The sequence below is a fragment of the Scheffersomyces stipitis genome, chromosome 3 (genome assembly GCF_000209165.1).
Source record: "Scheffersomyces stipitis CBS 6054 chromosome 3, complete sequence".
NCBI lineage: Eukaryota > Fungi > Ascomycota > Pichiomycetes > Serinales > Debaryomycetaceae > Scheffersomyces > Scheffersomyces stipitis.
The window spans coordinates 913,835-928,399 of record NC_009043.1 but is presented as its reverse complement, the minus strand read 5'-3'; the positions used below and the strand labels follow the sequence as shown (position 1 = coordinate 928,399).

At 41.2% G+C, this 14,565-nt stretch overlaps 5 protein-coding genes across 5 annotated transcripts; all 5 read right to left on the bottom strand. All coding sequences in view use genetic code 12, as the record gives it.

Annotated features, from left to right (window-relative positions):
* Positions 1 to 3: 3 nt before the first annotated feature.
* On the bottom strand, positions 4 to 1,429 carry PICST_30782 (predicted protein; the record flags this gene model as incomplete). Its single annotated transcript, XM_001383427.1, has 2 exons — positions 4 to 6; positions 56 to 1,429. 2 exons carry the CDS (start codon positions 1,427 to 1,429, stop codon positions 4 to 6), a joined length of 1,377 nt encoding a protein of 458 aa, XP_001383464.2.
* A 752-nt stretch (positions 1,430 to 2,181) lies between these two features.
* GNA1 (glucosamine-phosphate N-acetyltransferase) lies at positions 2,182 to 2,940 on the bottom strand. Its single transcript, XM_001383426.1, has one exon. It carries the CDS (start codon positions 2,724 to 2,726, stop codon positions 2,271 to 2,273), a length of 456 nt encoding a protein of 151 aa, XP_001383463.2. The 5' UTR covers positions 2,727 to 2,940; the 3' UTR covers positions 2,182 to 2,270.
* Positions 2,941 to 4,053: 1,113 nt separating this feature from the next.
* KKR1 (Ca2+/calmodulin-dependent protein kinase) lies at positions 4,054 to 7,804 on the bottom strand. Its single transcript, XM_001383425.1, has 2 exons — positions 6,878 to 7,804; positions 4,054 to 6,850 (listed from the first exon to the last, which is right to left on the bottom strand). Exons 1-2 carry the CDS (start codon positions 7,463 to 7,465, stop codon positions 4,739 to 4,741), a joined length of 2,700 nt encoding a protein of 899 aa, XP_001383462.2. The 5' UTR covers positions 7,466 to 7,804; the 3' UTR covers positions 4,054 to 4,738.
* A 1,198-nt stretch (positions 7,805 to 9,002) lies between these two features.
* On the bottom strand, positions 9,003 to 11,642 carry PICST_67318 (predicted protein; the record flags this gene model as incomplete). Its single annotated transcript, XM_001383424.1, has 1 exon — positions 9,003 to 11,642. The coding sequence occupies exon 1, from the start codon at positions 11,457 to 11,459 to the stop codon at positions 9,003 to 9,005; it is 2,457 nt and encodes an 818-aa protein (XP_001383461.2). The 5' UTR covers positions 11,460 to 11,642.
* Positions 11,643 to 12,204: 562 nt separating this feature from the next.
* On the bottom strand, positions 12,205 to 14,511 carry PICST_56684 (predicted protein; the record flags this gene model as incomplete). Its single annotated transcript, XM_001383423.1, has 1 exon — positions 12,205 to 14,511. One exon carries the CDS (start codon positions 14,509 to 14,511, stop codon positions 12,205 to 12,207), a length of 2,307 nt encoding a protein of 768 aa, XP_001383460.2.
* Between the last annotated feature and the right edge of the window lie 54 nt (positions 14,512 to 14,565).

Sequence of the window (14,565 nt, the reverse complement as noted above, 5' to 3'; positions counted from 1 at the left end):
CATCTACTGTGATATTGAAGGTATTCTCCAAGACTATCTTGAATGAATTGATGACCCCGTATTCATTAATCAATTTTGTGAATAATGCATCTGCACTCTTAACTAATTCGTCGTCGTGAGCATCATCGATAACAAAAACATGCAAACGCAAATCAGTAGCACATTCTGCAGTGATTTTGTTCTGTAGTTTGACTTGCCATGTCAACCTTAGAACGTAATGAATGTTGTTCTTCTCTACTAGAAACTCTAGATTGTCAATCGACTTCAACATGGCAAACAATTGGATGTTATCCTGCAATTCTTGTTCCAGTAATAATGAAGAAAACTTCTTCCTATCTCGTAATATCGACGAGAAGGTACGCATAAGATTGTAGAAGGTCGATATTCTTCTGTGTATCAACATAGAGAGCGAGCTAAGACCAAACACTATTAAGTTGATCTTTTTCTTGGGTATATAGTTTCTGACAATTGTATGTTTAAGCGAGGTTGACAACATGCTTAAAGTAGTTAGAGGCAGAGATTCTATTATTGACGCACTTGAATCTTGAAGAATGATTTCAGTCAAGGTCTCATCTCTAGCGTTAATGACTAGCTTGAATGGAATCTTGAATAATAATGGAGACAATAAGACAAACTGTATGACTCTCTGCAATTCGTTGCTGGTACTATAGAAGTTAGATGTGCCTATATTGTCAAGTTCAAGGTATGGAACAAATCTTCGGATCTGGTCCAATCTTTCACCCCAGTCATTAGAAGGGAGCACATTCAAGTTTTTGAGAATGTAATCTTCGTCATCTTCTTCATTCAACATAGTCTGAGTTTCATCCTGATGAACTCGTCCTTCGTTGTAGTCATTATTGTTCTCTTCCAACAACAATTCCAAAGTGCGCTTGTTGTCCTTTCTACGTTTCTGTTCTTTCAAGTACTTTATTCTTGCTCTCAAATCTTCCACAGTGGCCTTTAAATCTGAACACTGTCGCACCTTGTCCTTGAGTTCATCTTGTAGAGATATCTTTTCACTTTGTTTCAGGAGTAAAATTTCTACGTTGCTTAATTCAACGCTTGTGCTTTGTTCCAGAGTCTCTATGTTATCAGTATTAACAATTTCTGGGGTCAATTGTTGTGGAAGTTGACTTTCTGTAGTATTTCGAGATATCGATTGGGACTGTGATTCTGCTAGTACTTTATCTTTTTGTGGTGTTTCTGTTGAATCGCTTACTATAGTACGATCTCCTATTTCGCTTTCGTCAAGCTCTTCTTCCGCATCATTGTTCAGAGTTGAGTCTTCTGCTGTCTTCTTCACTAATATCAGTGCTGCAAGATTTAAAGTGGATGCTGGGCTCTTATTGCTGGATGGTTCATGTAGTGGTTGGCTTGGAGACGTGGCCAACAAGTCTGAAAGCGACGTGATATCGCGTATGTTACTCATTATGATAGGTATATCTTTTATATAAACATTTCTTTATATTTTGCTGCGAAGAAAAGAAGGCTAGGATGTAATCTTAGAAAGCTGGAATGTATATGATTCTGGTTGTTTTTTTGATCTGAAATATCAACAGTAGAATTAAGCGCGATTTTCACTTTGAGTGCGAATATCGCGATGTCTATTTCTTCTTAGTTAAGAAGATCCATTACTAGTTTCACTCTAGAGCAAGCATATCTAATTTAAAATAGCATAATAGTGGTCACAATGGTGTCTGCTCCTGAATTGAAAAGTGTATGTTGCTTTCTTGGAAGTTTTTGCGTTGTCTAGTTCCAAACGATTTTACTTAACTCTTACTAACCTACTATAGTATATGGATAAGAAGTTGCTGATACAGCTAAATGGTACAAGAAAAGTGACTGGCACATTGCGAGGATACGATGTACGTATAGTTGATGTTTTAAGATTTGGTTTTCACAACAGAATCGTATTAGAAGCCCAAATGCCAATACTAACATGCTGTAGGTGTTCTTGAATGTGACATTAGCAGACGCTCTTGAAGAGTTACAGAACGGTGAAAAAGTCAGCATAGGAACAATTGTATGTATTTAGAAAGATATTCATGAAAGAATTTCTTGCAGACTACTAACAACTTTAGGTCGTGAGAGGAAACTCGATAGTGTCGTTGGAGGTACGTATATGACTCAAATGATATCAGAAATGATGTATTCATACTAACACTACATTTAGGCTCTCGAGAAGATCTAGAATCTATATGGTTCTATTTGACATTGTATAATATGTATAATTGAATAAATAACTATAAATCATTTTATTGATGACTTTGTCAAGAGAATCTCTTGACCATCTCTACACCACTGTTTGCGTAGCCACACTTTTCGTAGAAACCAACGTTGTGTGGAGAACAGTCCAAGATGACCTTGTAGCAACCTTGTTTTTCGGCCAATTCAGTCAAGCCGGTGATCATGGACAAACCCAATTTCTTGCCTTGTTCAGAGCCTGCAACCGAGATATCTTCAATGTGACCTACTTTTCCACATTCATGGATCAATTTTCTTTCTACCAACAACATTCCTGTGGCCACGACTAAACCCTCGGTATTGGCTATGACATGAGGCTGGTAAATATGAGGATGTTCCTTCCAATGGTTGAAAAGTTCAGCAAATGATTCCAGAGAAATTTCTCCCACTGTGGTCAACACCTTCAAGGTTTCTATATATTTGGCGTAGTCCAGAAGCTCGAGAGCACGAAAGCTGTAGCCTTCCGGCAAAGTTACTACCATTGATGAATTGAACTATGTATATACAAGACTGGATACGGAAGCTGACTCGCTATTTGAAGTTGAAACCCCAGCAATTGTTGGATTACTTTTCAGTTATCGATTGGTTCGAAATGTAAATCAAGTGAATGTATACTGGTGAAATTTTTTGCCAGATACGAGAAATCAGAATGAGAAATTTCCGATATGCTCTTCGTTAAGGACACTTCTAAAGTTTATCTTAACTTGGCTTAAATTGAACAGCTCGCTAATAGAAACCACTACGAACATCCTGACTTGGAACACTGTAATCAAGACGAGAATACCAAATTTGGATAGCATCCATGCCGCAGTACTCCAGCCTCAAGGCCACAATCTCGAACTTCTAGTCCATGGGGTATTTCGCACTGTAGCGGATGTTAGGGATGGTTCTCAGTAGCCGCCCGATCCTCCTCTGACTTGATTGCGGGGACAGTGGCAAGATAAATCCTTATCTGCACTTTGTAACTCCTCTGGAATCCGATGTGCTTCTACTGGCTTCTAAGATGATCTTGTGATTTGGCTACGGCTATAGAGTGGTTCATAGCGCAATATTATTTTTTTAGATTTTACATTCTTCACTGCGAAATAATAACTGTACGGCCGTGGCTGCGATAATAATTTTCAGAAATAAAAAGACGAGAAAACCAACCCCATTTTAGGGTATTTACATCTCTTCATCTCAGTTTCTTTGGACTCATTTTCAGCTCAAGTGAAGACTATTGTGCTTAACTGTCTCTAAGTCCCCCTATTTATTACAATGACTTTTACATCCGAGGCCTTAAATTACAAGGCATACACCTACCCCCATTCTGGTGCTCCCATCACTATTACCGAACAAACTATCAAATTGGTTCCAGCAGGCAACGGCACCTATTCTGTTAAACCAAACAATATATTGGTCAAGGTTCTGACTGTCTCGCTTAATCCAGTCGACGAGAAGCTTTATAATTTTGCTGGCAGATTTACTTCCATCTTCAACTCTCAGCAAGGAATAGGCAGAGACTATGCTGGTGTGGTAGTTGCAATTGGAGCAGAGGCAGCTGCTCAAAAAGGTCTCAAGATCGGCGATAGGGTCCACGGCTTCTATTGCCACCCTTTTGGAAAGGGTACTCTTGCTGAGTATATCTTGGTTGATTCTACAATTGAAGGTGACAATTCTATCACAAAGGTCGCAGAAAACTTCTCTTTAGTGGAAGCTGCATCGTTGCCCTTGGTGTTTGGAACTGCTCATACTATTTGCAGTTTTGCCGATTTGAAGGACAAGAAGTTGTTAGTCTTGGGAGGAAACACCTCGGTGGGTAGACATGTTATCCAGCTCGCAAAGGTTAAAGGTGCTAAAGAAATTGTTGCTACTTGCTCTAGCAAATCTGAGCCTTTCGTTACCAAGTTAGGTGTAAACTCTACTATAGATTATAACAAAGAAAGTCTTGCAAATGCTGCCTTGGAATCGGTTAAAGAGACTGGTGAGTTTGATTTCATCGCAGATACGGTTGGTGGTACTGAATTGTTCCCTCAAATCAAGCATATATTGCCACCCAAAGGAGGTACCTACGTAACTATTGTCGGTGACTATGATGGCCATTCACTTTCCTTCAAGTTTGTTGTCAAAATTATAACCACTGCATTCAAGATCTTTCTTTCCGCTTTGGGTTTGAGTTTCTACAAATACCATTTATTCACCTTGGCTGGTGGCGACTGGTGGTTGGGCGAAGGTGTAAAGTTGGCCGAGGAAGGAAAGATCAAGACCTGGATTGATAGCACCTACAAATGGAGTGAATTCGACCAGGCTTTTGACAGATTGAAGTCAGGTAAGGCTAGTGGTAAAATTGTTATCCAGGTTGAAGATGAAGAATGAGTAGTTTACGTATTTATTTTGTATAATTTCGTTGATTAGATGCCTTATTTAATATTACCGTCGTTTCCTTTTGTTAAGTGAAATAATCACTTGGTCTATTTATATTACATGCGATTACTTAGTCGATTGCATAATATGTCTATTTTGTCGGAGTGTGAACTTCAAGACAGTGGCTCACCATTTCAAGATCCCATCTCTTGGTTATATCCTTTTCCAAACATCCTGTAATGATATCAAATAGCCATTGAAATTCGTGAGAGTCTTTGTATTTTAACCAAGTCTGGTGCAAATCCACTAATTCCTGCTGTCTTCTAAGATCAACCAAAGATGGAGATTGTATCATTAAACTAGCCGGTAATGCTTCGTCTGCATCACCTTTAGCTGCTTTCTCATTGAAAATCCATTCTAAAAGGCAGGCCTTTCTCAATTCCTCTCTATTATATTTTCCTGCAAAGATAATCGCACGAAGTCTGGGTTCATACTGATGTTGGAATGGAAGCTTGCCGACACACATGGTGTACATCAAGACCCCAAGCGCCCATATATCAGCCAGTGGCCCCAATGGAGGCGGAGAGGGAGAAAGCAATTCCGGAGAAGCATAAGGAAGAGATCCAATATGACTATGAGGCAAATCGGAGTCGATTCCTTCGTCTTCCTTGTGGTTACTCTTCCTTCTGAAATCAAATTCTTTCCAATTAGCTCTGGATGACGATTGTGAAGGAGTAAGATCCACAGATTGCATTGAGGGGCCATGAGGCTTCATTAGATTGGAAAGCCCTATTCTTGAATCGTCCTTTGCTACATTTAAGTTCTTTGTATTCTCAGAATCTCCACCCTGGTATGGCTTTCTCATGGTGGTGTTGGAGGATTTGCTTCTCATCATTAAGGTGTCTTCGTCTACCATGGCAAAGATATTATTAGGAAGGTATCTTGCCGAGGACTTTCTGCTGATTCTACTCGTATATGCTTTCGACATGCCAAAGTCACAAAGAATCATTTTGTAGCCCTTGTCCGAATCCTCTTCTACCAATACATTTTCCAACTTCAAATCTCCGTGCACAATTCCTTTTTCCTCGTGCATGTACAACAAAGCTTTGACTATCTGCTTCGTACAAAGTATAACCTTCTTCAATCGCTCCTGTTGAGATTCAATCAGGAACTCCAAAGGACCTGAAGTGCTGTTAATGCCACTGTTAAAGATTCCCCATGATGACACCAACTCAAATAAGGTGCCACCATAGATTCTGTTGGTAATACAGAAGATGGCGTAATCTGTCTCAAGATGCTTGAGAAGAGGCAAGATATTTTCATGATGCAATTCTTTCCAGATATTGATTTCCTTCTTGAAGACTTCAAGTACCTTAGGGTTCAGGTGCTTCAAACTATTTATGTCAGCTTTGCTCGGAGATTGACTACGCGGAGATGGAGTTCCATCATAATCATAACTCGACTTAACAATTTTAATTGCACGAACCGTGCCGTGTCTGTCCGTGCACTCACGAATCGTTCCCCAAGCTCCAAATCCAATCACTTTTCCAAGCTCATGGTCCATGACAATTGCACCTTTTTCGTCTACATTTACTTTTGGTTTGTTTAATTCAGACAATCTCTTCAAGTCCGAAGTAGAAGTCCGGGCCAACAACCTACCTGCTACAGTGTTGAGACTGTTCATTCTGGGCCTTCTGGCAAAACTACTGTTGTTGGAGCCAATGCCGGCACTTCTGGGTGTTCTTTCCGAGCCAGAACTACCTGGCTTCACTTGCAAATAGTTCTTTGCAAATAATGAGAACTGCGAGTAGTCAATTGACTCGGAAAATGATCTAACCAACTTCTTGCGCTGGGAATATGGCAAATCATTAAAATTTGGTGGTAAGCTGCTAAGGATCCATTCGTAGTTTATGTCTCCTGTCGCTGGGTTAATTACAGATTTTTGTTTCTTGTTCTTATGATCTGTATCGTTATCTACATTACTAGTGGTATCATCTGAAGATGTTAGTGTTACAGTGCTGAGGTTGGGCTCACGACTGGGCCGCTCGTCGCCTTTTGAATGTGGTCTGAGTTTCATAAAATCGTGCAATTTGGAAAACGAATACATGTTGGAAGAAGTCTGGTTTCGTAATCTGATGGGTTGTGGGGCCACTTGGGCATGCAATTGATTCAAATCCAAGTAAGAGGCGTCTCTACTCAGAGGTGTATTAGTCATACTGGTTGTAGAAGAAGTGTTAGAAGTTTGTTGTTTGAGATCATATAGCTGACCTCTCGACTCGTTGATGTCCACAAGATTCTGATCAGAAATATTCTTGTTCCAACGGTATATCAAATCGGCAAAGTTCAAACCAGGAATGTACTCGTCTTCTAGTCCTAATACTCCCTCGCTACTTCCATCCATATACTCGTCATGAGATCTGGAATAAATCTTGGCTGGACTCTGAGTCCTACTTCGGCTAGGGTCATTCTCCAGCATGAGAGTGCCGTAGGTATTGTTGCGACTGAGATCGTACACATCTTGTCTGTATGAATCGTTTCTGAGAACTTGGGGTCTGATTTTACCATCATCGTAGAGACGATGTCCTGTTTCCAGATCAAAGTTATTCTTCTCAGTTTCCGAATAACGTCTACTAAGCTTGTAGCTCTTGAGCTGAGCAGTGGAATTAAGTGGTGTGAGATCAGTAGAATCATTTTTACTATTGTTCAGTGGATTATTGCTGCGTCTGACTTTGAGCAATTCTGAGTTCAACTGAGAAGAAGCATCACTTTCTGCACCTGGAGTTGGAGTAGTTCTTGCCAACGGGTCAACAGGAAATGCCGAGTCGGCAGTGAAATTGGCGGTTGAGACTTTGGGTTGTGATTTGAGAGGAATCTCCATTTGCTAAAATGAATGATGCGAATGAGATGATCCGATGGAATGAAGTCCTTTTAGAAGTTTGACTAGACGATTTGGTGATGATTAGACAATTGACAAGTATGGGTTCTAGCCTTATTCAAACTAGACTAATAATACCGACTTATCTTCGTATAGTCTAATTCACGACCTCGTAGGTAGAAATATTTTTGTGTGGAGATGTTGCTCTTTATAATTAAAATAAGTGGAGAAGGTTGGTAGTTATCGGCAGCTGCAGTTTCTCGATTGGAGACTTTCAAGAGGCAGATATCCGATATAAGCCAACGGGCAACAGATATAGTCGAGCCCTTATGAGAAGAAAAGAATTGCTCTAAAAATGGATTGAAGAAGATAAGTAGGATTCATTAACTATGGTTGACTCAGGAGAGTCAAAAAAATTGTATAGAGGTCGTGAATGACCCAAAAGCTTTGAAGGTGGGGAAGATCAGAAGATTTGAAGAGTTCCTTGGCTAACGAATTTCAACATAGAAGGAGAGTCTGAATTGTAGATTGACCAATTGGACAGAGTAATATATCTGCTCGACCCTGCTCCAATTCAGTGGCATCTCTAAAGTGTGTTAGCTCGAATCGGCTAATTGCCGAATTGAATTGTTAGCCGCCGCCATGATGTAATGCGGTGTTTGGCACCAATAAAAAATGCGCTTCTGTATGACGGAGTGCGCAAATCAATAGGGCCGACTTCACTTATTGAACTTAAAGCTGCAACTGAAGTGTCTATTTTCAATCATATTCACTTACAAAGTATTAGCAGTAGCCAGGTATAGTTGGGCATTCAGATGTACACTGGACATGCAATTGAATAGCTCAGTGTGATGTGCAATGGGTATTGCAAAGTGTACTTGTAGTGCCACAGAAGCAATTAAAGATATTGCTGTGGACTGCTTACTGTTAGCCAACTCACCTTCAAGTACTCGGCATCAACTCTTTGTCTCTTTTGTTGTAAACCGTACGTTTGGCTAGCTCGTAGATATTCTACTCCTTGATATTCCGTGGTTCTATCGTGGGAAGAGACTTACGTCTCGGTAATGGCCTGCAGCTCTCTAGTCTCACTAGATCTCGTATATTCATTGTTGAGCTTCGTCTCCCTCAGATATCGTAAAAGACTCCGTAGTATCGCCAAGCCTAGATCCTTAAGACTAATAATTTGTTCAATATACAATATTTATTATCTTGCAGTTGGCAATTACAACCGGGAGATTCAGTACATCGATGATCTCGCTCTTCTTAACTTACTTCTACAACTACATCTTTTACAACGACCATGTAAAGTAATCATCTCGCAACTTCTTATTCATATTACTAGTCTAACAGGGACTACTATATTTGGTAAACGAAGCTCTGGTACTTTCTGCTTGACAAATTCCTTGCTGGGACCAAATTGTTGGTTACTGTTTCCGGATGAATGAACATAACAAGTTACATAATATTTAAAAGGGATCAATTCATAATCCCAATTAGGAATGATGTGATCAAGAGAACTAACACGTAGATCAGTTTCGAACTATCTCTTGGACATGATTAACGGATTCAAGAACAGATTACTAAGAAGCTGGATAGCATCAGGACGGTTATTGTAGTCAAGCTCAAACGCCTTATCAAGGAAATCCTTTGCTTCCATTGTACACCATTCAGGAATCAGCGGAGTAGTATGGGTTCCGATCTTGAAAATAGCTTGCATCTGACTAAATTCCGGAAATGGATGCTTCCCCGTAAACATCTCCACAATAAGGCATCCGACAGACCAGATGTCAGCTTTCTTTGTGTATGCAGTTTGCTTGACAACTTCTGGGGCCATCCAGTAGACAGAACCCTGAAGAGAAGCCCTTCTGCCGTCCTTCTTAGCAGAACTGTGGGATTCGTCCTCTTCCAAACTACTAACCTTTTTGGAAATACCAAAATCTCCAATCTTAACAGTACCTTTAATGTCTATCAAAATGTTTGCACCCTTGATATCTCTGTGTATAATGTCTTCTCCATGTAAGTAGCTGAGTCCAATCAACACCTGCCTGATGAAGTTTCTAATCAATGGTTCTTCAAACGGACCATATGACTGCAACATTGTCTGGACTGAGCCACCAGGAACGTACTCTAAAAAGATGTTTAAATATTCGTCATCGGTAGAGGCCCCGTAGTATCGCACGATATTCTCATGGTTCAACAGCTTGAGAAGTGTCAACTCGTGCTGCTGCTCCAGCATCAACTTCTTCGCTTCCTCTGCGTTGTTTTTAGAGGGCAAAGGAATCTGCTTTACAGCCATTAACTCTCCAGAAAATGGATTCATTCCGAGGTATACACTGCCAAAGCTACCTGCACCGATTCTGGCACCTTTCAACCAGTGCTTGGGTCCGTCTTCCGAGATGTGCCCCAAACTGTTGAATGTGTCTTCGTCGTTGTACTCAGAAATAATGTCGTCCTGATCATCAGAGTCGGAGTCTACACTCACTAATTCAATACGAGAGTACCGGTTATTGTTAGCACCAGATTCCGAAAAACTTGTAGCAATGGAAATTCTGTGATGTGAATTGGGGCCATAGTATCTGCCATTAGAGTTCGATGATATAATAGACTTTGAATCTTGTGTTCCACTGGTACTAGAATATACAGATGGAGGCTTGCTAAAGATGGACTGCGCATCCGCATTGCTGTAGTTTACAGCTTCATCTATAGCCGTGATGTTATTGACCATGACTGCGCCAATGGTTCTTGCTGACATTCGTCTAGGTACTTCGTTGGACAATATAGAAGGAGCCAAATGAGTTGAAATGGTGTTGGAACTGACAATAGACTGTCTGGTATTGTTAATAGACATGGTACTACCACTACTACCCCCAGCACCCATACCAGAAGGAATATTAAAACGGCGCGATAAACGAACACTGTAACGCACCGAGTTGCGAACCGTAGCTTCCAAGTCCCTCTGGTGGGTATCAGGGAAATACTCGGCCAAATTGGACGATATCAATTCACTAGGGGGTCTTTGGCCAAAAAAATTTCGTAACGTAGGCCTCTTATTGGCATCCTTTCGTCTTTCTGGGATGTGGTATTGGCTTAAATTTTCTAGACTCAAGAGTTTATTGTTAGAGTAACGTTCGTATTTTGCCAATATACGCTTGGACACTTCGATAGCCACATCTGTGGGGTACTCATTTTTGGGACAAAGTATTATTCTGTGCTTTTCCAACCGTTCGGGCGAGTAGCAGATGGTAACCAATTCGACATCAAAAAGAAGATTCAAGGATGGGCTCTCATTCGCATCGATATTGCTTCCATTATAATTAAAATTATTAGTATTATTATTGCTGTTGCCGCTGTTGGCACTTGATGAGTGGATATATGTGTCGTATTCCGTTTCTAGCAGCTTTATGCCCATTTTTTTGAGAACCTTTCTCTTTATGGACTGGGCATTGAAGCATCCCGTCACATTTACTCGCTTGGTAGCCCCATCCTGGAAGATGAAGGTGGCTGTCTTGGTAGAGTCTCGGGTCAGCTGATTATTGTTTGCTGCCGCTACACTGCTAGTTGAGCTGGTAGTGCTCTCTGTCTGATGAGTTAGAGTCATCAGTTCCATTGAGACATTAGCGTCCCCGTTAGTAGCCGATTCGTTGTTTCTAAGAATTGCCGATTCGGGAATCGTCTGGTTTATCTGTAGGTTCATTACTTTGTAGAGTTCTTCAACGCTGATAGAATTGGCTAGTTTGGCAGCCTTTAAGTTGTTGATAGCGAGTTCCAAACGGAGTCTGTCTCCCAACTTGGTGATTCCCAATTCGCGAAGTGCGTTCGAGTCCAATTCTGGTACGAGATCAAACGATATGCCATTTTCAATAAACTTAGAGTAGTGGTGGTTGCAGTTTGATTTGGCAAGCCACTGTTTGAGCTCACGGGAGCTGTCTAGTTGGGCTCGTGTTGTGGCAAGAGCAGCGGTCTCGTTCAATATGTAGGGGTCATTGGACTCAGTCATAATGCCATAGTGTACAAATAAAAACCAAAACTAAATCAAGTAATAAAACCGGAGTCGCTGGGTCAAAGGATATAACAAAGTCGAAAAGCAAAGGAGTGAAAGGGGACGATTTGTCCTACTAAAGTCAGTTTTAAGTACACAAGGTAGAAACGACAAGCTGCTAAGGGAAGTAAATGAACCGCTTCTTGTCCTAAATTCTGAGCAAATCGACAAAAGTTGGGAAAGGTCAATATTTATGCACAAGCCCGACTTAGAGTTTGTTTCACAGCACTATGCACATACTTATGCAGCTGCACTGTGCGCGAGTATACGTTCAAATTTGGTGTAAACGATGCTCGTTAACCAACTTGCCTAAGAGAATGTAGCTGGCTTTATCCAGTAATTGTGGACGATAAGATCTACAGAGTAGGAGTTAGACAACTTGGCTGATAGAGAATATTTCAAATAGATCTCATAGTTTTTCAAAACATTTTGAAAGAATATAATATTAGCACGTATAAAATAGACTATTATATAAAGTACCTGAAGTTTACCACTCTGCAACCACGACTGCAGTGTCCGTAAGATGCAAAATTCATTGCTAGTAAAACAGCATTAACACGAGCTCCAAATACTCTACTTACTTGTAATCGTGGTCCGAACGCCTTCTAACACTAAAGAACTTGGCTACGCTATACCAAGCACCGTTTGTACATCAATTAACCGAATTACCTTATGGGACATCTCCCGCGTTTATGTATCTTTCTTATGCAAAGTTGACAACCTCTCCACCTTGAACTATGGTCTGGCGGTCAATTTCCTTGTCAGGGTCGTTTTCCGCTCTTTTCCATGTCTTGATTTCTCCGTTCTGGGTATCGATGTCGAAAACTCTAAGTCTCCTGATATATCCTCCATATCCGCCGTAACCACCCTCTCCTGAACCTCCACCATAACAGAGCCACATCTTCGACTCGGTGACTCCATCCTTTTTCTGGAAGTCTTGTAAACAGTAGTCGTTGCAATGGTCATGGCCAACACTGACAACTTTCACGCCAATATCGCTTAGTACAGATCTAGCATTAGAATTATATCTAGGAGCAGTCACTCCCTCTCGGTTTTCACCAATGAATGGCTGCTTGAGATTTCTATATTCTGGTAATGGGATGTGGAAGAATGCCATAGACAAGTGAATATGGGTGTATGCTGCTATGGACTTCTTCAAACTAGCTGCGGTTGCCTCTAGCCACTTCAACTGATTCTCTTTAATCCAGTCGTAGCCTGGTGTGATCTTAGGATTACTCGAATACTTATGTGTATCCAAGAAATACAACGACAACGCTGGATTGTGTGAAGCTGGACCCTCCACTGTCAAATAGTAATTGCCTACACCTTGAATATCTTCTGGTCCTAGTTCTGCCTTAGAAAATGGTAAATTAGCCGAAAGACTCATGATCTCATTACGGGACAACGATCCTTCGTCATCATGGTTCCCCATTGTCACCGCATACGGTATCTTTCTCTTTATGAACGGGTACAATGCCTTGAAAACTGCGGTTTCAGCATCTGGTGCCGCATCGCCAAATATCTGATCTCCAGTCAATATAACGAAATCTGGTTTTTCAATATCTAAAACCCTACCTAAGAACTTCAACGTTCTTGGATCGGCTTGACAACCCTTTGTAGTCAGAGCTGGAGAGGGATCGCGGCATTTACCATATCCAGTGGAGAAGTGCAAGTCGGCAACTTGCAAAATCTTGAACTTGCCATTCTTATTGACCTTGAGAACTGGTTGGTATTCCTTGATTCTATAGTCTGCTTTGGGGCCCTTTCTATAGGTCAAATATGCTGGCAAGTCTGACTGTGTAGCTGTCCCCGTCAAAGGACTATCTACCAATTCCCAGTTGGGCCGAGGTTCCACAGCATCTTCACCAAAGAGAATATCAATCGCTGTGACAGCGTTGTGTCTAGGAGCACCGTATTTCACCCAAATTCCATTTGACTTTTCTACCCAGCCACTGTTCTTTACGTCTTCCTTACTTGGAATGTAGACCACACTATTAAGTCCATGTCTACTTTCTTCTACAACTCTCTTGTCAAGTGGCTTGTTTAGCACTCTCTTTTCATTTTGTTCCTGTTTTTCTTTCTGAGTTTGCTCCTGTTCAAACTGTTCTTTCTGTGCTTTCTGTGCCTCCTCGCTCTGTTTCTTTTGCTCTTTTTCTTCTTTTTCTATCTCTTCCTTTTCGAGTTTCTTTTCAGCTTTTGCTTCCGCTGCCTTTAGTTCGTCTTCCGGATTTGCTTCAGCATGAACCTCTTTTGAACCAGCTTCAGGGTCTTGCGGGCTGATATCTTCTTCGAATTCCTTAGTTGGTTTATCACCCTGTTGTTTCCTTTGGCTCTCTTTGTGGAGCTTTGCATTTAGTTCGCTGATCTTACGGCTGGCAGCTTTATCCTTGTCTACTGTGAGTGCTTCTGTCACAGCACCGTGTTCTTTCTTGCCCTGTTCTTTTAAGAATTCGATATCCAGCTCACCAGCTACTTTGTTTGAGTTGTACTCCTTTATAATTTTGGCTGGATACTTGGACCTCTCGTTGCCCTTGATCTTCGCATCTTTGCTAGGGTTTGCTACAGTGAGATCAAGAATTACCCTTCTGTTGATAGTCGATGTGGCATCTTTTCCAGCAACCTTGTTGAGTTCGGTATCCAGAACGTCCGCTTTCAACATCTTATACGAGAGGTATTGTTGTTTGACCCATCCAGAGCCAAGTGACAAGTCTTTGTCGACTTTGGTCCATTCACCGTACATTCCGAGGTAGCCCAATTCACCTTCACTGTCTACGGGTTTTCCACAACCTGGAAGCTTTGATTTGTAGCCATAGCAATTACGGATTACGATATCGATTATATAGTGGTCGGCAGCAGGCTGGAAGAAAGTTGGTGTAAGGCTCAGTGGAATATAGTCCTGGATCTTGATGATCTGTTGTGAGTTGGCTACAATAAGAAGCACCACTGCTAGTACAAAAAACACGCATAGGTAGCCCAACTGGCGGACCCAAAGCCGCGGGAGTCCGATCATGGTCAGACGATTGTGTGTAGAGAAAATTGAACTGTAAGAATGGGTGAAGGGCAG